General features: G+C 30.6%; 2 protein-coding genes across 2 annotated transcripts; one reads left to right on the top strand and one right to left on the bottom strand.

The window, feature by feature from the left end:
* Positions 1–11,516: 11,516 nt before the first annotated feature.
* Positions 11,517–14,371, top strand: LOC114380119 (beta-amylase-like). The gene is made up of 7 exons (XM_028339054.1): positions 11,517–11,673; positions 11,771–12,169; positions 12,738–12,902; positions 12,999–13,262; positions 13,339–13,548; positions 13,662–13,901; positions 14,003–14,371. The coding sequence occupies exons 1-7, from the start codon at positions 11,614–11,616 to the stop codon at positions 14,153–14,155; spliced, it is 1,491 nt and encodes a 496-aa protein (XP_028194855.1). The 5' UTR covers positions 11,517–11,613; the 3' UTR covers positions 14,156–14,371.
* Positions 12,596–18,255, bottom strand: LOC114380118 (putative pentatricopeptide repeat-containing protein At3g11460, mitochondrial). Its single transcript, XM_028339053.1, has 2 exons — positions 15,462–18,255; positions 12,596–14,189 (listed from the first exon to the last, which is right to left on the bottom strand). The coding sequence occupies exon 1, from the start codon at positions 18,050–18,052 to the stop codon at positions 15,947–15,949; it is 2,106 nt and encodes a 701-aa protein (XP_028194854.1). The 5' UTR covers positions 18,053–18,255; the 3' UTR covers positions 12,596–14,189; positions 15,462–15,946.
* Between the last annotated feature and the right edge of the window lie 7,490 nt (positions 18,256–25,745).

Below are 25,745 nucleotides of genomic sequence, written 5' to 3'. Positions count from 1 at the left end.
TCACCTGCATACATGGCAAAGGGGCACATCGGTACCGGTATTGTCTCCCCAATTCCTTACCCCACTTCTCAACATATTCCCATACCCGTACCCGATACTCGACGGGTTTGAGTTTATTATCTCATCCTCATACCCGTCAGGTATCGGGTATTCCCAACCCCGTTCCACACACAATTTAAAAAAATATTTTTTTTTTGTAAAAAAATATTAAAAATTTGATTTTAGAAAAAAATAAATTGATTGTTAAACATTTATTTTTAACTACTTATATATCAATAAATTTATTATAACGTGTGTGTCTACATAAATAGTTAAAAAAATAATATTAAATTATGTAAAAATTCTAAAGTAAAATTAACTAGTAATAAAAATTATATGTCTTTTGATTAAATTATGCAAAAATTCTAAAGATTTTAAGTGGCGGGGCGGGTTTGGGTTCAGGGTCGGGACGGGTCTAGTAATCTCATACCCGTACTCATACCCGATTTTTGGTTATCGATAAAAACCCGAACCCGAACCCGAACCCATACCCGATCAACTCAGGTATTACTCATCAAAGTCAAGACGGATTCGGACGGGTACCAACAGATACGGATTTTCTTGCCATATCTATTCACCTGCCGTCGAATTTGCTAAACATTCTACGACGATTCAAACAATAAACATCAAAACCTCTGTAAAGCATCAGCTTGGGGTCAGGTATTTTTATATGGATATTTTTTAAAAAATCTTCTAGCACTTGATTTTCTGATGGTAGTTGTAAAAATTTGTATACTATCCATTAATAAGAAATTAAATCTAGAAGAAAAATACTCATGACCTCAACGTAGATTAGTTATTATTTTTAGCATAACTACTCCATACCAATATAGTTAGTAAAAAAAAAATATTAAATTTAATTTTTAAATGATTATCAGAAAAATTAATAAATTTATTATATATAAAAATTTGTAAGTGAAAAATTTAAATATAAAACAACAATGAAATATTTACTAAAAGAATATTAAAACGAATAATCTTTTACTAAATAAAAGAAATAACCGAGTGTTTTCAAAATTATTAAAATAGGTCATTCATATTGAAATTTTATTCAAATATTTAAATTTAGGTTTAATTATTCATTTAATTCTTATATTTGTCTTTATTTTATGCTTTATTTTTATACTTGCAAATTCTACATTTAGTCTTTTTACAAGTAATTGTTTTCTTTTACTAAGTTGCGATATAATACTATTAAAATTTGTGTGATGTGGCTATATGGGTTCTAGTTGTTTTTCATGTTGGCTTGCTAAGGTGACTAGGTCGAAAACATAATTACTCTTTTAGTTCCTACTAAGGGTGAGCATCAGATGCTTTGGGTTAAAAAATTCAATATTGAAACAACCAGAGAAAGAAATAATTTGGTCCAATTTCGCCCAAGAAGGATGGAAAATATAATAAGAGGACATATGCTCTTTCACATGTGGTTAATATGTGTGCTATTTTACTGATAACCAACGATGATTTACCATAAGTAACAATCAAGATAGTGAGTGATCCTTTCTTAAAAAACGTGATACCAAAGCTAAATAGGAATTCCCTTTCACATCCATTGTTTAGTGTTGTAAAAGGTTTTTGTGGCATAAAGGGAAGCTAGTTTGGCCTTCCAAGTAAGCAAGAAATCCTATTATATTAGAAGAATTTCATTATTCCCCATGGAAATGGAATTTTGGAGTAATGAAAACTTACAAAAGGGTGATCAATGTTTTCTGTTAGGATGGGATGCAAAAGGACATTGAAGAGTATGTGTAGAAGTGTAAAGTATGTTAAAGGAATAAGTATCAAACACTGAAACCAGTGGGGTTACTATAACCCATTCCAAACCAAGTATGGGAAGAGTTGTTTATGGATTTCCATTCTCGTTCCAAACCAAGTAAAGGAAGAGTCGTTTATGGATTTCATAGGCAGCTACTTACCAAAGTCAAAAGGCAAGGACACTATCCTGATGATGGTGGACAAACTTTCAAAGTAACACATTTTATCCCTCTATGTCATCCATATTCATCTAAGGGTGTGGCTAAAACATTCACTAGAGAAGTCACAAAGGCTCCCATGGGTTCCTCACTACATCATTGCTAACCAAGAGGTCTTCATGAGCAACTTTTAGAGATAATTGCTGAAGATGGAAGACATCAAGATGATGTACAAGTACAACATTGCTTATCATCCATAAACTCATGGGCAAAAAGAGGTAACTAATCACATAACTGAGACATGTCTTAGGTACTTCATTAATGACCATCCTAAGCAATGGTATAAGTGGAAGCTTGGGCAGAATTATGGTTTAATTCCTCTTATAAGTAATGCTTCTATTTGACTTGGGCCTTTTAAAAAGCTTAATGTATGTATGAGGCACCAACTGTTATCAAGTATCAAAAGGAGGGATCAATAATGTAGGAGGCAGATTAGATGTTGATGGAAAAGAAATACTATTTTAGAAAAGTTGGAAAGCTTATCAATCTATGTAAAAGCCCAAAATAATACTGCCTTTAGTTTGATATATAAAAAACAAATTGTGGTATTTTTTATTCTAATTATAAGAAATATATAAGCACTTTCAAATATATTAATAACTAATTTTTTTATAATCTTAATTTATTATGAACTCTATTAACGATATAACACCCATGTTTCATGAATAAATTATTCCTTGAATTATAAGTCTATCACTTAAACCCATTGCTTCATTGCGTAATTTTGGATTAAAATTTAAACTTATCTAATATTAACAATCACTTATTTTGGTAATATTAATTAAAATTAACTAATGTAATCAATTTTATTGTCCTGAATTTATTATTTTATATATATATATATAACCAAAGTTAATATGAAAATGCAGGTCAATAAAGAAATTAGAATTTCAAGTTGGTGAAAATGGTGTATTTGAAAATGCAACCTTATAAATCAAAATCATTGGCTAATTGTCATAATGAGAAGCTGATTTTGGGATTCCATGAGCCTTTGAGATCAAGGAAAATATTTGGAGTGCAACTTATCGATTAGAGTTATCAATTTTTTTTTATGACTCACAATAGTAACAACCCATTGCTTACGGATGACAATGAGACACGGTAAACACGGCTACTAGCTACACGTTACCTGCCTTGTCAGATAAAAAATTTGCCTATATTATTCTTGTTACATGTCAGGTACTATTGTTTATAAAATTATCCACGAATTTTTATGTTCTTTTTCTTCCATAATATATGAGTATATAAGCTTTGTCATATGTTTAGGTAAATTAAATTATTCAATTAGAGAGGATATCTTAAAAAAAAAGTGTGTTACAGAATGTATTTCTACCACTTGTAAAATTATACAAATAATTTTAAAAACTACTTTCTATGACGTATAAATTCAAATAAAAATATATTTCAAAGCATAAATTCTTTATAAGCATATTTATATTATAAATTTTAATTATAATATAATTTATATATTAAAACATTTATTCACAACAAATGTTAAATTATATATTAATAATACATGTGAAATACACATTAAAATACTAGTTATATTTGATGAAAACGAAATAATAAAACAAGAAAAAAAAAACACAGATCTATAATGCCGAGAAGTAGAAGCAAGCCACCAATTTCCAATTAATCAAACCGACATTCTTCCTATGCAGACAAACAAACTTGGAGAAATCAGACGAAAACAAAATATCATCCTACACTACGCAGGATATGACGGAGGAGGAGTCGATTGCGGCGGTGGCGGTGGCGGTGGCGGCGGCGGTGGATAGGGGTTGGAGTCAGCTGGAAGCGTAGTAATGGGGCTGAGGGGAGGAGAAATGTTGTTGCAGGCAGCATCGGAGCATTTGGCAGCGTTGTTATGGTGGTGGTTACGGCGCATGAGGCTGAATCCAAAGACGATGCCGACAACGACGAGGACGGTGACGATGAAGATGAAGATCTTTGTTGCTTTCCCCACGTAACACATTTTCTGAGATTGTAACGGCCTTTTTTGCTTTTTCTAGCACCGTCTTGCTTCAGCTACGAGTGGGTCTCCTTGCTTCTTTTTTGTCTTCTTCTATGCCTTCTTGGGGGAAGCACCCACGCCTTCACATCAATTCATTATTTATTTCAATTTTGGATAAACACACACTTTGGTTTTCAAAACTGTAATAGAATCTTTTATTCAGAAATACTCAAGTGTCATATGGGTTTTTTCAATCTTTGGAGTGCAGTCTATAGAATTTTTAATAATTTTAATTTGATATAAATAAGTATTAAGTTTACAAGTTGTGTTTAAATACCTACATACGATAGTATTATATTTGCGACGGATGGATCAGAGGATACTAAATAAATATCAAGTTCCAAAAAACATTTAAAATCAAGTTAATGTTTTGTGTATGTTATTCTGTTTGTAAAAAATGTTCGAATATTCTTCATAAAATGTGTCGAAATGAAAAAAGTGAGAGAATAATTAAAATCAATCTCTCTTTTCTCATTAAAAAAAAAACGTGTCAATTGTTATATCCATTGTAATCAAACCTCTTTTATTCTAAAGATATTGTAACTACTACTAAGTTAATTGTAAAAGTGTTGTTTAGAACACCAATTACTTGTTGAAGAAAAATATAAATATCAGAAACTTTAAAAAGTTAAACTTGGAAGAACATAATCAATTTGAAATTCTTATTCTTTTAATAAATAAATTAAATTTATGTTAAAAATAATGTAATGAAAATTTAATTTTTTAGTCAAGGTTTTTTATCAGCCAAAAATAAAGAATACATTAGAAAGAGTTAAAATTATTTTTTTAATTAACATATAAATTTATAGAATTTATTTATTTATTTTACTTATTCTTTCGATTATCTAAATAAATGATGACAACTTTTTCTACTTTTTTTCTTTCTTTTTTTCATTTTTATCTATTCATTCAATGCATTTTGTTATTCTATTTTTTTTAGTTTTACCCTTCTTATCTATTCAGTTCTCTTTCAGTAATTTCATTCCTCTTATAACCACTGGAAAAAAGTTGGACCACTAACCTTTAGCACATGCACAGCCATCATGATTCATGAAGCAGCGACATGAAAAAGCTTCAGATATTTGCGTAATTAAGTAATTTAGACTTGGTTTGGTTTCCTACCATTAATGCACTGTGCAGCTAGGAAAAGAATGAAAGAAGATACTTGTATAAATCCCACGTGTATTTTGTCTTCTTTCCCTTTTTAATTGCAATCGTGAATGGCCAAGTGATCTTAAATCAATCTCATTTCACCTCATCCAAAAACACCAAATGATCCAAATCAATTTCATCTCATCTCATCCAAATATACGATGCCTAGAATAATTATTGCACGATCCGGATTACTATGGTCCAATAATTTTCATATATAAGAAAAAACATCATTTTCATATAAAACATAATTGAGTTTTATTAATTCTGCCATCACCATTGTTAAGAATGGCAAACAAAATATTATATTCATAGATATCTATTGATAATACCTGCCATAGTTTGAAAATGAATAATTAAATAAATAGATAATTATTAACAGGATTTTTAGAATATAATAGATATGACTTAATTCTACAAAATTATCTATAAGACAAGGAATGTTTCTCTTTTTCTTTTCTTGGTGAACAACATTGGCTAGGCCCCTGGAACAAAAACAACTAAAACGCTCTAGGAAAAATAATATTGACTACATCAGCCAACAAAACTGATATATTATAGAAAAATCATATTTTACAAGCATATTTGCCACTTGATTAGGTTTGTTGAAAACATGCATCCTAACAAGTAAATTTCATATCTTGATATTATTTTTAATGAATGTGAAATTTAAATTTTTTTAATATACACCTCATATCAATATTTTTGAATTTAGTGCATAAATAATATGATGGATATGTCATTTAATAGCTTTATGATAGAATCTAATATCTTATTAAAATATAAGTTATTGATCTATCTTAATTTTATAAAATCGACCTCTGAAGTATATTGATATTTTTTCTAATCAATATTAAACTTGAGTAAGTAGAGATGAAAAAGATTAGCAAAATACTCGTATTTGCAAGTATTCTCATACTTTAAAATTATTCAAATATTTTTAATTATATATAAAATAAATATTTCTAATTTATTTTAGTGTGTGTGTATATATATATATATATATATATATATATATATATATATATATATATATATATATATATATATATTAAATTACTGGTTTATAATGCAAATATATGTAACAAAATTATCCTTTTAGTGTATATATATGTTACAAATATTCAAAAATATAAGGCACCTTTTGTTCAAATTTATATTTTACAAATATCTATAGATACCTGTAGATATATAAAATTAGAAGAAGAAAAAAAAGTATTCAACCCGCTTGAACTTTATCCATTTTACAAATAGACATCTTAAACCTTAATTTTGTACCAATTGATACTTAAATTTTTTTTTTCAAATAGACATCATAAATTTTAATTTTATTTTAATTAATTATTAAACTTTACCTCTTTTTGCACGTAGACACGAATTTTAAATTTTAGTTTTTTCTTAATTAATTCTTAAAAACTTACCCATTTATAAATAATATACGTCTTATATTAAATTAGGATTAAATTACTAAAAAATAAGAAATCTCAAATTGACAAAAAAAATTATTATTTGTAAAAAGGATGAATTTTAAACATCAATTAAAATCCAATTAAAGTTCAAGGTATCTATTTATAAAAATAAAATAAAAAGTGTAAAGATCAGTGATGATAAATTCAAAGTCATGGTGTTTATTTGAAAAAAAATAAATTATAAGAATTAATTGAAACAAAATTAAAGTTAAAAATATCTATTAACAAAAGAATTAAAGTTTAGAGGGTTGAATAATCTTTTTTATAAGGTCATCAAAGTTTACAAAAGAAATTTTGTTAAATCAGTGAGGTAAAATAACATCATGCAATTAAAATAAAAACTCATCTCCAATGAGATGTTCAAACATCCAATCATACTAAGACACACCACACAATATGTATAAACAGTCCAAATATATATAGTGTAAGAAGGGAACACAATGACAAATCTACATAACCCAAGATATAGGACCTTCATCTCTTGCTTTGAAAGATTATATCACAAAATAGTATATAAACACATAAGTCAAAGCTATTCCAAACAATATGAGACTTGACCTTTTGTGATATCTTTCAAAATACAACAATATTTTCTAGCTTAAGCACTATCTTATAAATTAAAAATCAACTACATATCACACAAATATTAATGGGACAATTCTTAAAAGAATATATTAACAAACGATGAATATGTACTTAGAGAGTAATAACTTGGTATCATTTAATAATTACTTCAAATTTTTGACATCTAATTTTATTTTCTCTTATCATGTCTAACTCATTTAGTTGAATATGATATTTGAGTCCTTCTATATTTTTAATATTTGTCTTTAATTTTTATGGTTAGAAAAAAAAATTCTCTTACCTTTGAACATTGGTACACGTAACACCTTTATCGTACTCTCCCTTCCCCATCAATCCTTCTTAATTGCAATGTATGGGTCCATTAAAATTTGTCATAATTGTTTGTCACAATGATCGTTAATTGTGGTTCTAGTCCATTTGAAAATAAAAATTAGCTAGAATAAATATATTTTACACTAACATAAAAAATGCAAGAGAAGAGGGAAAAATCTACGACCGTAAGAAATGAAGGTGGGTCTAGGTTTGCTTGCATTGAAATGAAAACCGATAGAGAAAATGGAAGGCGACAATGGGTGTTTTCAGTGACGGAGACTTGCGTGAAGCTAATAATGGTGATCTTACGGTGAAAGAAAGGACACGAGTAAAGTTGGTATATGTTGTAGTAAGGTTACCTTTATGTCCATTGATTTTTATTTAACTTTGTTTTGAAATTTGACTTTCAAAATTAAAAAGAAAGATAAAGGAGTTAGAGTTACTATAAGACATAGCAATGGACCTGGATGGTCTACATTTTCTAAGAACTATACACGATCTCTATACCTTTAAACATCATTTGTTTTGGAGCAAGAGTTTTGCTTACCAATGTTAGGTTTTTATGAAATAGATTTAGTGATTTTATAATTTTGTAATACGTTGATCTTATGAGAAACTAATTTAATAAATAAATCGTTTAGATATGATGACTAATTGATGATATAATCTTTGGTAGTCTAAGTATAAAGAGTTTACGTGCTATAAAAAAAAGTACAAAGAGTTTACTTCATTAAAAAAAAGAAGTAAAAAGTTTACTCTCAATTAAGCTGGTGAATTAATAACTAATATGTCCATGAATAGTTAACTACATGGCTTGCATGCTTACAATAATAATAATAATTACCAAATGCTCACGTACTGCATAATCCTTCACTGAAACTCTAACCCAATATTGTTACTGTTGATGCTTTGTTTATTTCAGTGAAAATGGAAAACAACTTCATGATATTTAGTTTATCCATCCTTTGGAAAAACATGAGGGAAAACAAATGGAAGCTTGGATGGGAGTCTCGTGTCAACTTCATGTTGCGAGTTGTACAGAAAAATAAAAGAAAAAGATTATATATAAAGAGACTCTTATTTGAATCACATTTTATTCTTTATTTAAGATATTTATATTATTTTATACATATATTTTATTTCCTTCCACTTTAATTTCTATATAACTAAATAAAAGAAAAAAAGTGTCCTTAATTTGCTTTTATTTTCTTCTTCTTTCAACAACTTAGAAAAAATCTCATTTTTTTAAAAAAATTCTTCCTTATCTTTCTTTTTTTACTTCGTTCCATAAATTAAACTAAACATATCTTTAAAGTCAGTCGTATATGTAAACTTTTTTTTTCTTAGCTCAATCAATCAAAGGTTGATTAAAAGAAGTGAGGACACGTCTAGTATCTAGTATCAAATTGAGAGCCCTATAAGTTAATTGTTACACGTGACATTTTTGGTTTCTTAACATGATGATTGAAGTGATATATATATATATATATATATATATATATATATATATATATATATATATATATATATATATTATGTAGATAATCTTATTTTATATAGTCCAATCATAAGGTCTTGAGAGTACGGTGTCCACATATTTTTTTTTAGCAATATTCATAAAATAATTTCTTAAAGTATTTTTTTATTTTTTATTACATCATTTAACCTATAAGTCCGCGCGGCGCGGGCATATACATATATATATATATAATATAAAATTATCATTAGTTAAAATAATCTTAATTATATTATGTTATAAATTATTTATCATAAATTCAAAATATAATTTATATATATCTCAAAATATTTATTTTAATTATAAAGTAATTTATATATTTAAAAGTATTTATTTTTTTACAAGTTTTAGTTATATGAAATAAATATTTATCTTATATTTATATATTGTACAAGACAAAATAATATATATATTATATGTATAAATTAATTGTTAATAATTTTTTTAAAAAAGAATTAATCGTTAATGATTAAAATGTGTAAATAACATTGTTATAATTATTACGAAAAACAATAGTTAAATGGAAAAACTTCAATGACAAGTGTTTAGCCAAAATTCATTCTATAATATGGATTTTATGTGATAATAATGTTACAATATATAGAGAAAAATCTCATAGAAGCTAAACTCCTTACTTGAATATATTTGGTAGATTTGTTGTGGGAGAAGGGAAAAAAAAAAGCAATAAATTCGTTGATAGATTATCTATGCAATTTATCTTAAATTAGATACACTAATATATAAATATATCGTGTGAGAGATAGATAAAATATAGATGCATACAGATGATGTATCCTCATTGTGATGTCATCCTTTGCTCCATCCAACGTCCACTACCTCTTTCTTTCCTCCCTCATTTTTCGAGGATAGTCGCGTTGCGAACAATGTCGCTGTCAACCACCATGGTAACGCCTTTAACGCCGATGTGGAGGGTGAAGAGTATGACCATGAGGATCACGATGGCCTTTACACTGTTCATAGGTGGAGGATGAAGAGTATGACTGTGAAGATCAGATAAATTCAATGGTGAATTAAATAAATACTATTTATTGTTAATAATAAATAGCATTTACTGAATTTTTAAACTCTATAAATTTTAGGTAAAATTACATTTTTTTTTCAGTTGTTTTAATTTTGATTTTAGTCTCCTTTTAAATTTATTAACGAATTTAGTTCTTGATGTTGTAACATTTTTTTATCGTCCATAACAGTCAACGTTTAAATGGACTTGAGACCACATTTACAAATTTGATATAATTTAATAACTAAATTCGTAAATAAATTTAAAGTAAGACTAAAATTGAAATTAAAAATAATTAGAGGACAAAAATATAATTTTACCTAAATTTTAAAAACTCCATATAATGTACAAGAATCTTGTCAATATTATTATTTTAAATAATGCTTTGTGATGGGTTGAAATTTATTAAAAAAAATAAAATTATTGTTAATTTTTACCAAAAAAAAATCAAAATTTATGTGGTTTTGAAAATCTAAAAAAAATAATTAACCAAAAAATTATAATTAAGAGAGATAATCAAATGTGTCAAAGTTCATGTAAAATGCACTCCACACCAAGCTCGGGCACTTGCTTGGCATGCCGGTAGGCCTGCATGCGCATCATTTTGACTATATCGTTGGCAAATCTGCAGACCAATTAGGGGGCAAATGAGTGCCCTATCTAAATATATAATATATAATATACAAAGTAAAAATAAAACTCATATAAATATAAGTATTTTAATTTATGTGAAAATAAAATTTATATATTATATTTTAAAAATAATATATAAGATTATAAAAATATAATAAATTAAAAAAATAAAATTTGAATTTTTAATCATATAAAATTTATATTAACATTATATTTTACATCAAATATTTAAATGAATACTTGAGTGTAATGGTAAAAAATATATTTCTTATTTTAAAAATCATGATTTTAGTCATTTCTTAAACATTTTTGTAAGTTCTTATTTTTAAAGAAAATATTGATCAACTTTCTAATCTAATCAATATTTAAAATTTAACGATCAACATGTTAAAATGAAATAAGATAGTGTATTTTGAAATATAGGATACTCAAATAGTGAACTAAAAGATAAGAGGACTGATTTAGTGTAATATGTAAAATAAGAGGATGAATTTTACAATTAAGCATTTCTTTTATAGATACTTCCATTTTATTTTTTATATATACAATTATATAAAGTATATGCACTAAAATCAAAGGCAACAATGTTTTTTTTCATTAAAAAATGTTTTTTTTTTTCATAGCATAACGCCTCACGAACCCACTGTCATGTTTGTTAAATATTGTGCTAGGGGCAAAAAATGCAGTTAGCAACGGCTAGTTCCCTATTACTATTACGTTATACTTTTCTCTTTTTTTAGGTCTACAATTATTCTTTCTTTTTCATCTATAAAAAGCCCCTTGTATCGTGACTTCAAACAAGCAGCAACTTCTTCGTAGTATCTCCTTTTCCATCTTTCAAGATATCAGAGAACTTTGGAGCTCGCTTAGGTTAAAAAAAACACCACGCAAACGGCAAGATGGCCACTTCCGACAGAAACATGTTACTAAATTATGTTCCAGTTTATGTGATGCTCCCAGTAAGTCATGCACATAAGACATAAAAACTAATAACTTCACTTGTATCTACACATGCTGATCATCTTGCTTTGTTGTTTTTCTTTCAAACTACTTTAGCTCGGAGTTGTCACTGTTGACAATGTTTTTGAAGACCCAGATGGCCTTAAAGAACAGCTCTTGCAGCTTCGAGCCGCAGGTGTTGATGGGGTTATGGTTGATGTGTGGTGGGGGATCATAGAACTGAAGGGGCCTAAGCAGTATGATTGGAGTGCCTACAGGAGTTTGTTTCAGTTGGTTCAGGAATGTGGCTTGACACTCCAAGCTATTATGTCATTCCATCAATGTGGAGGGAACGTAGGAGATGTAGTTAACATCCCAATTCCCCAGTGGGTGCTTGACATTGGAGAATCAAATCCTGATATCTTCTACACCAACCGCTCAGGATTCAGGAATAAGGAATATCTAACTGTTGGTGTGGACAACGAGCCTATATTCCATGGAAGAACAGCCATTGAGGTGAACTATATAAATCATAATTAACTTTTGTATAACTAATGTTTATTTTTTCAACTCGATTTCCAAGCAAAAAATGACCACACTATTGAACGTATCATCTGTAGATTTGCCTTCCTTAAATGCATGTGACCATAAGGTGCTGATCTTATCTGCCTCATAATCCAGTTTTCGCCAACATGCTGCATTACAACTTAGAAGGATAGTATTATTGATATTAATATACTAAATAAACTAGAGAAACTGATTCAGTCTATCAGGTAGATCGTGTCAGGGGTAGGTTTAACTTCAATAATCCTACCCCAAAAAGATGCTAACTAAATCAGCCTTGTTACATAACCCTCTCTTCATCAATATATCACATCAATCACATGTATTAAGTATAATATCAAATATCAAATAATAAAACAAGAAACAGATTCGGTATCATATAGTAAAACATGAGAAACAGATTCATTCTGAGTCATTGAACAACCATTTACTGTGTAACATGTTACAAACTTCAACATGTACACTACAAGAAGAATGATCTTGGTTACTAAAGCATGTTTAAATTTGTTGCTGTATGCAGATATACAGTGACTACATGAAGAGTTTCAGAGAAAACATGTCAGATTTTTTAGACTCTGGACTTATTATAGACATTGAAGTTGGGCTTGGCCCAGCTGGAGAGCTCAGATACCCCTCTTATCCACAAAGCCAAGGATGGGAATTTCCTGGTATTGGAGAATTTCAGGTGAGTCTGGTCTCAGCTTTCAAACAATTGTTTCTCATCCAAACTGGGATTTGATTATTTGAATACCTAAAGGATCATAAAAATGAAATTCTGCAGTGCTATGACAAATATTTGAAGGCAGATTTCAAAGCAGCTGTAGCAAGGGCTGGCCATCCTGAATGGGAACTGCCAGATGACGCAGGCAAGTACAATGATGTCCCAGAATCTACTGGATTCTTCAAATCAAATGGCACTTATGTCACTGAAAAAGGGAAGTTCTTCTTGACCTGGTATTCTAACAAATTGCTGAACCATGGTGATCAAATACTAGATGAAGCCAACAAAGCCTTCCTGAGCTGTAAAGTCAAATTAGCAATCAAAGTAAACTTCATAACACCTCAATCAACAGTCCCCTTCATTTTCTGTCAGATGATTAGCCTCTAACCATGATCAACAGGTATCTGGAATTCACTGGTGGTACAAAGTTGAAAATCATGCTGCTGAGCTTACAGCTGGATATTACAACCTTAATAATAGAGACGGATACCGTCCCATTGCAAGATTGCTGTCTCGCCATCATGCCATTTTGAACTTTACATGTCTTGAGATGAGGGACTCAGAACAACCCTCAGATGCCAAAAGTGGACCACAGGAGCTTGTTCAGCAGGTAATGCATTACAATTTTCTCTAGTTTAAAGCTTGCTCTGCTTGTTAAAGATGATGCCAAGTGTAAAGGCTGTATTATAGCGGTTAAATTGCCAAACATGAACACACACACAGGTATTGAGTGGAGGTTGGAGAGAAGACATCCAAGTTGCTGGAGAAAATGCACTTCCAAGGTATGATGCTACAGCTTACAACCAAATCATACTGAATGCAAGACCACAAGGTGTCAACAACAATGGCCCTCCAAAACTAAGCATGTTTGGAGTAACATACCTTCGTCTATCAGATGATCTACTGCAAAAATCAAATTTTAATATGTTCAAAAAATTTGTGCTAAAGATGCATGCAGATCAGGTGAGCATCCGTGATGCATGCACATGAAAAGATAATATTTTTAACTTTCTTCAGTTTCATAATTACCTTGTTGCCTCCTAATCATTTCCCTAAAATTGCAGGATTACTGTGCAAACCCTCAAAAGTACAATCATGCCATAACACCATTGAAGCCATCTGCACCAAAGATTCCCCTGGAGGTTCTTCTGGAAGCGACTAAACCAATACCGCCATTCCCCTGGCTTCCAGAGACAGACATGAAAGTTGATGGTTGATTTCCCAATTTGATGCCAAGAGTAACTAAAGAATCTGCTGGAAATAATATCTACCAATATAAATAAAGCATGCAGCCACCGTAATCTGCTATGCTAATAATAATGCCATGAAGTAGCACTGCCTAAAAAACATCTACACAGTACTCTCATGCGTACTTTTTATGTGTGTATTCCTATCTACAAAGTTAATAAACTATTTTATCAGACTTGCATCAATCCTGAATATCGCAATACAAAAATCTACATCTCTAAAATGGAGAAACTTGCTCACATAGCATATTTTGAGAATCAACTTACAGCAGCGTATAATCTTGTACCCTTATTATCCAAATGCAATTAAGTGTTTAAAGAATTGAACCAAGTCATATGAATTGAAAACAAATTCTTAATCTTTTAAAAATTATATGGGCCCAATCCTAATGACTGTAAATTACATCACAAGTACCTTACCCAGGGAAAAATATCTTATTACAAGTTAGCTTTCCATGACAAATATAGAAATAACGAAATATCTAACATATGAGAAGAATAATTAACTTCTGTAGACAGATCTTTAATTAAAGGCAAATCAAAATTTTATGGCATATATTAGGAATGACTCTTTGGCACACCGAATACCTATGTAATAACGCATATAGGATCAAGTTTTATGGAATTTGGGTTTTATCCTATATTGACTATTCCATTGAAGTATTTAAGCTTTAACAGACATTATTTTCTTAAATTCCTTGTCTTGCACAAGTTTTTTGCATGAGAACTAAAACCACATGACTAGTTAAAATAAAAGCTTCACGTTCATTTGCAGAAAACTATCAGGTAAAAACATTTCCAGGTTGGTCAAGGTAGGGGATAGATAAAATGATTTTGGCCTTCAATTGTAATTCATTACATAAGTTTGAGTCCACTTATCTAATATATACTTGAATTTCTTAGCTGTATTTCATTTTCATGTTTCATTGTCATCTTATTTTAGCTCTCCCTTCACTCCATTCTTTAACCTATAACTATATGCCATTCTTCCTCTTTCTCTCCTGACTCCTCTGTTATTTTTAACATGTCTCTGGTATTCTAAAATCCTTCCATTCTTTAGTTTTTCCATCTCAGTTGTCACTATAATCAGGTATACTATATACTTAGGAAGCATTTGGTTTGTGAATATGTTCCTCTTTACATTTTGTACTTCACAAAAATTTACAAAATGTCACATTGTTTTCACTTTATTTCCTGTTAAAATAGAGACAAGGCACAAAAAGAAAAGTTGGTATGGAAAAAACAAGATAACAACTAATAGAGTTAGAGAACTTACTTGGCCATGGCTACTAGGATGCACAAAGAAACACATCTAGAAAATGATATAGTAAATGAATATACTATATCCATCTATTTGAGCACAAGACAAACGGTTGGTATGTTAAGGCATGGTGTCTGGTGAATGTGAGTTTGGCAACCTTGGTACAACAACCAGGAGGAGTTCACTTCTCGTGTAAAAGTACTAGGAAACTAGGGTTTGTCATATAATGAGAAAGCATATCCTAATATTAGCGTATTGAGGCAAAACAAGACACTTCAGATTACAGTTATAGTCTGGTTGCATCTGCAATGCTAACGATGATGCCACATTGTGGCAATTCAAATTTAAACATCCTAAGGTATATGTTCATGTCAGATAAAAAATCATCAACTTTATATACAGTAGCTTCTCTTTCAAGCAATCAAATTTCCATTTAACAAAAATTTTGTATTTTCATCATTTTTGAATTTTATCTACTACTACATCAAACTTCCATCAGCTCACCAATATCCACCACATGAGCATAAGCCATCTCTAAAATGGTGAAACCTACAAATATCTCGCATAATAATCTCCCGATTTGTGAGCTTAGAAATCATTTTTATTACCGTGTGGCAATCTCCACACACACGAAGATTCTTGGTTATTCTGATAGTGGTCCCCGGACCAGTATTAATAAGAGCAAAAGCAAGTGCCAACCTCTCGCTATGATCCCAAAGCATCTTCTCCTTTATTTCTTCCTCAACATCGTAGAGAACTAAACTGGTGTCAGGTTTGTATCCAGCTTTCTTCAGTTGCTCATTCAAGTCTTTCAATTTGGCATAAATATCATCCGACTGTTCATGGGAAGTATCCCCAACAAAAAATTGATGAACCATCTTATTTAGCTCAACAAAACTGTAACTAGGTGGTTTCCTCAATCTTCTTTTTGCCACCAATGCCCTCACGTTTTCAACATCTTCCCACCGTCTCTCAGCAGCATAGATGTTGGAAAGGCAAACATAGCCACTCACTCCATCTGGATTCAATTCAAAAAGCTTCTGCGCCGAGATCACGGCTAACTTGACATTCCGATGTAATCTGCATGCAGAAAGAAGAGCAGTCCACACATCCTCATTAGGTTTCAATTTCATATTCTCTATAACTGCATAAGCTTCATCTAAGTACCCTGCTCTGCCAAGTAGATCCACTAAACATGAATAATGAGTTGGTCTAGGCTCCACACTATAGTCTCTAGTCATTTTGTAGAAAATCTCTTTACCCTCGTCCACTAATCCAGAATGACTACAAGCCGATAAAACTGCAGTGAAAATGCCCTCATCTGGTGTCACACCTTTACCTAGCATTTCATAAAAAATGGAGATGGCCTCTCTCCCCCTCCCATGAATTCCAAATCCAGTAACCATAACCGTACAAGTAGGCAAATTTTTCTCAGGCATCTCATCAAACACACGACAAGCACAAACCAAACTTCCACAGTTAGCATACATGCCAATAAGTGCCGTTCCCACAACAACATTCACAACATAACCCCTCTTAACAACATATGACTGCACGGTCGCGCCCAACCGCAATGCCGAGATTTGATTACAAGCCGCAAGCACAGAAATAACAGTCACCTCATCAGGCACTGCACCTACTACAACCATCCGACCGAAAAGCTCAAGAGCTTGAAAAGCATCCCCGCACTTCTCATACCCCGAAATCAAAGAATTCCACGACACAACATCCTTCACTCTCAACCCTTCAAACAACTTCCTTGCACAAGACACAGACTCACAATTGCAGTACATGTCAATAATTGAATTCATCAGAAACCCATTACAGACTCTCCCACTCTCACCATTCCTAACAACATAACCATGAATCTCTTTCCCCACCTTCAAATCCATAACATCCCCACAAGCAGAGAGAAGAGCAAGCAAGGTGGTCCTATCTCCCACAAAACCATCCCTTCTCATGTCCCCAAAAACCTCAAAAGCACCCCTTGCCTCCCCATTCTTCACAAACCCCGACATCATGGTGTTCCAAGAAGTCAAGTCCCTCACAAGCATTCTATCAAACACAACCCGCGCAGCTTCCACGTCACCAAACTTAAAGTACATCGAAAGTATCGAGTTGCCTACATAAACATCCTCCTCCAACCCACCAACCACCACCAAAGCATGAACCTTTCTACCCATTTCGCGAAGCAGAAGGTCCCCACATGCCTTAAGGACAAAAGGGTAGGTGAAGTTATCAGGCTTTTGTCCAAAATGCAGCATTTTGAGGTATAGAAAAAGGGCCCTCGAGGGAGAGTTGTTGCAGGCGTAGCCCCTGATCATGGAGTTCCAGAGAAACGAGTTCTTGAGGACGATTTGGTCAAAGATGTGTTGGGCATAGGGCATGTGGCCGCAGACGGCGTAGCATGCGGCGAGCTTGGTGGCGAGGTAGGTGTTGCGGCGGAGGGTGCCGCCGGTGGTGACGTGAGCGTGGAGTTGTAGGGCTTGGGTTAAGGATTTGGAGTTGGTGAGGGATTGGAGTAAGGTTCCACATTGTAGAGAATCGAAAGTAGAGGTGGAAGAAGGTTTGGGAATAAGGGTTGCTGTTGTCTTAAGGAGTGACATTGAGGTTGAGGGTGTCTTCCATGAATCATAGACGAGAATACAGAGTAAAGGGTTGTTAAAGAAATGAATGAAAAAAGCTTCAAAGTGTGTGGAGATGCGGGGTATCGATCCCGGTAATTAAGGAGTCCCTTACATGCATACTTACATATTCTTTTGAATTTAAGAAGTGTTTCGTGTGTAATGTAGCAAGTTGTCATTGATGAGAAAATAATATATAAATGTACTAACCATATATTTATAGGCGGTTGAGAAATTATGTATAGTAAAAAAAATAAAGATTCAAGTGTTGTTCTCGTTGATTATTTATAGTGGATTTCTTTTAATGATCTATGTTAGTTTGTCCTGCTATGTTACAACAGATGATGCATTTTGGTGTTGTGTCTAACCAGCATGTCAGAGGTTGATGAAATCCTTGACGATGTTCACTTGTTTTGTCGAGTGTTAGGGATTGTTTGGAAGGTACTAGAATCATCTTAGCAAGATTGAGAGTCTTATGTGGTACTCCAAGATATATATCATTGTGCTTCTATGAGTGTTTCGTCAAGATAAGATCAACTCATAGTCTCATGTAACTTTCAATCAACCTTATAGGCCTCTGATGAATGGTCATATATAATTTAGTTACTTAACCTTTCATGGGGATACTTGGGGTCGTCCTAGTAAGATCAAGCCAACTTATTATATTTAATGATAATTTTTCGAATCAAACATATCAAAGAATTTAATGAGATTAATACTATATCCTCTTAATTATCGTAACCTTGTACCATATTGATGATTTCTTCCATCAAAACAAAACATTGATATTTAATATTTTATTACAAAAGTTGTTATGTATGGAAATGAATTTAGAGAATTTAAAATTTTTCAATTAATAATTATTGAACAATTGGTCTTAATAACTTAAGAGAGAGGTGAATTAAGTCTTAAAAATTTTTCGACTAACAAGTTTTAATTCCCTTTTAAATGATATGTGATAGATTTAGAATATAGAAGAAGAAGTAGCAATCAATTTAATAATATTCTTTAAATGTGCAAGACAAAATAAATTGCAATAAAATAAACGAGATAAGGGAAGAGAGAATTGCAAACTCGATTTATACTGGTCCGACCACTTCGCGTGCCTCCTACGCCCAGTCCAGTCCTCAAGTAACTTACTTGAGATTTTCCACTATCCTTGTAAATCCTTTACAATCTTTGAATACACTTTGGGATCCCTCACCCTTATGTTTGAGTTTTTCACACGCCAAGAGACAAACAATCTCATGATTACAACTGAGTTTTATAAGATGAACAAAATGATTTCTCTATTTTAAAGAAGATGATACAACTTAAAGTTCTTAGAAGAATTCTCAATAATTTGCAAGAGTTTGACCAAAGATGTTTAGAGAGGTTTTGAAAGTTAAGTTCTCTGAAAATTCTCTTATTTTTGAAGTAAGGACATATATATAGGTCCATTGTGCCTGTTCAAAACAATTTGAAGAGATGTGTCTTTTTCTGAAACTTTTTCACTGGTCATCGATTACATGACATTTGTAATCGTTTATACAGTCATATCTTTGAAGGGTTGTAACTTTTCAATAGTTTTTCTTAAATCTCTTCGCTGGTAATCTATTACATGACTCTTGTAATCGATTACACATATCAAAATGCAAGTAATTTTGTGTCGTTGGTTCATCAGTTCAAAATTTTCAATATCTCATTTTCACAAACTCTAATTGATTACACGAACCTGGTAATCGATTATCAGTTCAAAAAGAGATTTCTAAACTGATTTAACTTTAATAAAAGAATTCTGACAGTAAAGATTTTAGGGTCAAATTATAGCAATCAAATTGAGATTCTTTTAACAAATTTACTAAGTCCTTATCTTAGATTTTCTTGATCTTGTTCTTTGACTTGATTTAATCCGTGTTCATCAACAAGTAAACTTTTGACATCATCAAAACCTGCATATATATATATATATATATATATATATATATATATATATATATATATATATATATACATATACATACACACACACAAGAATTATTAAATTAGTTAGGATTTTTTATATACTAGCAATTGCCAAGGAAAGAATGGCAAGATAGTTTTCTTTTCACTTCCAGCAAAAAAAAAGAAGATAATTTTTGGCTTTTTTACCGAAAAGGAGTATTTTTTCTTCGTTTTTTTTTCTAAATGGAGGTTGTTTTTGAATTATTTACCTAGAGGGGTAAGTTGTAATAGGTGTTATGATTTCTGAGTTAGAAGTCGTAACATCTATTATAACTTTAATTTTATTTTTATTTTTTTAACTGAAGTCGTAAAATTATGTACGACTTCAGTATAATTTTTTAATTTTATGACTTTGATGTCGTAACCTTTTTTTAAAAAAAATACCAAAGTCGTAAAATTATTTACGACTTTAGTGTAATTTTTTATTTTATGAAAAGTTTTTTTTTGTATTACAACTTCAAAGTCGTAATACTTATTTTTTAATTTGGAAGTCGTGAGCTTGGCTACGATTTCACTGTATCTTTTTTACAAATTTTATGATATTATATATTATTTTATAATATTACGAAATTTTAGACATTTCTTTATTTTATTTTGTTTTGTTTTCAATTTTTTTAAATTGCTAAAAAAAATTTTTATTTATTAAATAAATAATTTTAATTTTACTTATTATTAATTTTATTTAATATGTTGTATATTTTTTATGTTTTTATTTAATATGTTATATATTTTTGCAATGTTTTATTATTTAAAATATATTATATCTTTTTAATATTATTTTATTTAAATATTTTTATCGTAACACCTTTTATGATTTATCCTTTTAGGTAAACAATTCAAAAATTACCGATTTAGAAAAAAATTAAAAAAAATATCCCTTTTATGTAAAATACCCCTTTTTTCAAATTTTATAATATTACATATTATATATTAGAATATTGTAGCTCATATTATTATTTTAGGGTTTAATGTGTTAATAAGTTATAACATATTTAGTAAAAGATTATATAAATTTTAAATAGACAAAATATTTAAATAAAATAACTTTAGTTTTAAAAAATCATGGTGTATGATAAATACAACTTTAGTTTTTTTTTAAAAAAATTACGACTTTGAAGTCGTACGACAAAAAAAATATTTACATTAAAATCATAAATAATTTAACAACTTTAGTTAAAAAAATTTTAAAAAAATTAGTCATAACAAATATTATGACTTATAACTCAAAAGTCGTAGCACCTGTTACGACTTACTCCCTTTAGGTAAATAATTAAAAAAAAACTCATTCAAAGAAAACAGAAAAAAAAAATACTCCTTTTGATTAAAAAAAAAGGCAATAATTTGCTTTTTAAATATAGGAGATGAAAAAAAATTATTTAAAAAGTGTTTAAGTTCCCAAGATTCACTTAACACATCATTTACTATGGAATTGTTTCCTCGACCAATGACTTACCTTCTTGTCTGACTTACTAGCTTTTTCTTTTATCTTGGTGAAGCCTTAGATTGTGGTGGGAAGAATAATGCATACACCATAATTATTAATCAGTATGGTAAAGTAACATTCAAAACAATTCAAGCTGCCATTAATTCTATAAGAAGCAAAAATATCGATGGATCAAGGTTGGGTAAGCTCACTTATGTTGAAGTGGACTATATATGGATTAGAGGATGATACTTCAAAGTGTGTTGTTACATGAGGAAGAAGCTAAATCATCCGTAATTAGAAGAATTTTCTTTAATGTCTTTTATCAACAAAGATTGACAACTTACCGTCTATATCGTAAAAATTTATTTTTTTCTAACTTGGGTTAAGATTGTTTGCGTGATTAAGCTTAGTTGGGCAAGCTTTATATGGTTAATCTATTTATAATAGATTAAGAAATGTAGTAGTTTGTCATGTGAACAATCTTTTATACTTTAATAAATAAAGTGAATGTTCCGTTATTTATGTTATAAAACTCATCTTAGGTTTAGTTAAAGTTTTTAAGAATGTTTTTTATGGTTTGCAGAAAATAAAAAATAAAAAATTCCATGTTTAAAGAAAAATTTGTGATTAGTTAATTCGTTAAAGGATCGAAAGTAAAATCGCCAAGATTGTAACTTGTGGGATACGTTGAGCTAGCAATCTTGAGATCAAATTCTTTGATGTACATTCTATTTACTTAAATTAGGAGAGATAAAGTGAGATTTTTTCCGTACATATACACGTAAGAACACACGCTCTCACATATTCCTTTTTGTAACAATTATTTTTCTTTAATATATATATATATATATATATATATATATATATCCATATGAAACTTTATACATATTATATTTATCATCAACACACATGCACGTACACACACTATGCTATTTAATACTTTGTCATGAAAGATATTAATTATTTAGTCAATTTAATTTATAAATTTTTGTTTATAGTTTTTGCAATTGCCAAGGAAAGAAGTTAAAGATTTTTTTTCTTCTCAAAGGTAAGAATAAATACATTTTTTTATTATTAAAAAAGGTTCTTATGTTCTCAAAATTCACTTAGATCATCTACTATTCATAGATTCTAATGGGATATGGTAAAGTAACATTCACTTAAAAAAGTAACATTCTTAAAATTCACTTAAAAAAGATCATCTACTATTACATACACCATAATTGTTGGCCGATATGGTAAAGTAACATTCAAAACAATTCAAGCTACTATTATTTTGTAAAGAGCAAAAATGATTGATGGTCAACATTCACATAAGAGGTGGCTTATACTTGGAAGTTGAAATGCCAAGATTTATAACATCACACATAGTGTTTTTTTATCATAAAAAAATTAAGTGAATACAAGGAATATTCCATGCTTTTAAAATAATACACACATGCATACTCATAAAGGTTTATATTTCTAAAGAAAAATCATGCATCATTTTAGGAGATAATAGCTTGACCACAATCCTAACTCCTAAGTTTCTAGGACCACAAAGGAACAAGCACTAGCGCTGCACTCACTTCATTGCCACCTAATGATATAACAATCATTTTGATAACTCTATAATATCCCTTATTTCTAATGTATTAGTTATGTAGTTGCATAACTAACTCATATAATAGTGTGAAACAATTGTATAAATTGGATGATAAAAAAAGCAAATCAATTGTAGCAACAATGACAACAAGAGTATATAAAGACAAATTGTTATAACTTATTGTTGTTACATGAAATTAGAAATTATCTTAAACAAAGATTTTATCTTAATTCATTTAAAACTCTTCAATTAATTTGATTATGAAAATACTTATAAACTTTTCATGTTTTAAAGGTCAAAGGTTAAAACGCTTAACTCTAAAATAAAACATCGCATGACATACACACACATACACAACATCATAGTAATCTAAATCTCCTTAGAACATACATATAAACATAAGTCACACTATAAGGATAAACTACATAAACTTTGAGTCAATCAACACTATAAGTAAAACTAAAAAAGAACAACATAAGAAGAAACACATTTTCACGTCCAAGCATGCCTATCCACGATGTCTCCAAGGAAAGGATTCACCTCCTAACCATTTGTTTCCACGAATACAAAGTTCGAGATCATCACAGTCACAACCACATGTGCTAGAAGCAAGGGTAAGCTTACCGAAAACAAGCATACTTATAACGGGATAAACTTAAATCATTTAAGCATGACCTACTATCATCACTATAAAACATAACATAAAAGAATCACACATAAAACATAAGTCTTAGAATCCACATAACAAAAAATATCATAGCAATCATCATATCAAGATTCAATTATCATACACCATGATTTGTCTATCAAACATCATCATCACTAGTCCATCAATCATTGACACCAAAGATAGAATCAACTCCATGGAGATTTCACATTTTGGGCGATTAACCTAAGTACATCATTTAACATAGTTGCATTCAATGATCTAACCATTCGGGGAGACTCGAATTAACCTTGCAGATGAAGTGTGATTTTATCAAAAATGGATAAGCATGGATAGTGGTTGTTAACAGATTGGTAAGTGTATCAATTTTATCACAAGTAGTAAAGATTAAAACGAAAGATCGAGTGTCGAGTCCACATGGACTTTGTTTGTACTTGTGTTGATAAATATACAATTTGTAAGCAAGAGAAGAAGGAGTAGAATAGAAATAAGAAGAAAGAAAGAAATTAAATTTAAAAAGGCAAGAATAGTAAAATAAACAAGAAAAGAACAAAAGATGATTTGAGAATGCAATGCCTAACTACCCTTGATGCAATATTAATATTTTTCTCTATTAACTGCTTTCCCAATCTCTACCCACATCTACTAATATGCTCAACTTTGATCCCTTATGATGAAGAGCCTAATTTATGTATTCTCTCCCAAATCCCTTTGCAAAGATTGAATCATAAATAACATTAAGTATGAACATGTATGTAGAGGCATAACAAAGTCATTCTATCCCTAGTATTGCAATGTTGAGATGTTTTTTCCCAGTTCTTTAGACATTACCATTTTCCAATGTATAACCCTTAAAATAGATGCATGGATGGTCAAAGCATACAATGGAGATGAAGAGCAGAAAAAAGATAATAAATTGAAATTGTATTAATAGATAAGAAGAGCAGTTACATTGCAAGGGCATTGGTTGTTAGGCTTCCAACAGAGGGGGGTTTAGCCTCTCATAGTCATGAGAGATTTTACAATTCAGGGCTAATAGAAGAAGGGGTTGGATGACTAATAGAAAAAAAATAGGGAATGGCTAGGAAAGAAGATTTCTCCTAAGGGATAGGCCCAAGCTTTGGATAGTTCTGAGACTCGGTGTGTCTTTTCCTTTTACTTCCTCCTCCTTATATAGGCTCTAGGTAGCTTAATTTTCACGCTGACTTTGTGCTAAGTGTGCCTTTGGGCTTCGTTGTGGGCTTTTTCGGCACTAAGCCTGAACTGTGCGCTAAGCGCGGGCACGGGCTAAGTCTAGGTGGCACGCTAAGCGAGCTGTCCACTTCTTCAATTTTTCTTCCACTTTTTGCCTCAATTTTCATTCAAAGCACTTGAATTCTTCTTCTCTTGACTTCTACTGATAAAAAATAACAAAGATGTTAATTTCTTCATTATTTCATTAAAAACAATAATAAAGTAAAGAAATTACACCCATTTATTAGCCAAAATTGACTATCAAATTAGTTCATATTTCGTTGTTGTCAGTGGCTTACCTCAGCAAGATTTGCAAAAGACCTTAACCTATCTACGAGTATGCCTACGCATCCATTCTATAGATCCTATCACCGTTAGCTACCACTAACAACCTCTAGCACTAGGTTGAAAGCCTTTTTAGTAACCTCAACTTATGTGCTTATTCACAACAATAACAATTGAAATTGGACTCCTTAAGATCTAAGATATGACACCTCCATACCTACCATCTCACTCATGGTCAATCTCAAGGATCTAACTTTCACCATCAATGGCAATCCATCTCATATGTACTAAAAGGGTCACTAATTTCCCTGGGAAGTAGTTCTCAACACCTTAACATGTCATTTGAAATCAAAACATAGGAATGATACTTAGGAAGATAGCCCACTATGCGAGACCCCTGGGTTATTTTAGTGAGGCGGGGGTTCTAGTATGGAACTCACCCTCCCAAGTATACTATTTTCTAGCAACAATAAAAATATTCCCAAAGGATATAGTT

Source organism: Glycine soja, chromosome 12, assembly GCF_004193775.1.
Source record: "Glycine soja cultivar W05 chromosome 12, ASM419377v2, whole genome shotgun sequence".
NCBI lineage: Eukaryota > Viridiplantae > Streptophyta > Magnoliopsida > Fabales > Fabaceae > Glycine > Glycine soja.
Note: the sequence above shows the minus strand (reverse complement) of the source record. Positions and strands in the feature narration are given on the sequence as shown.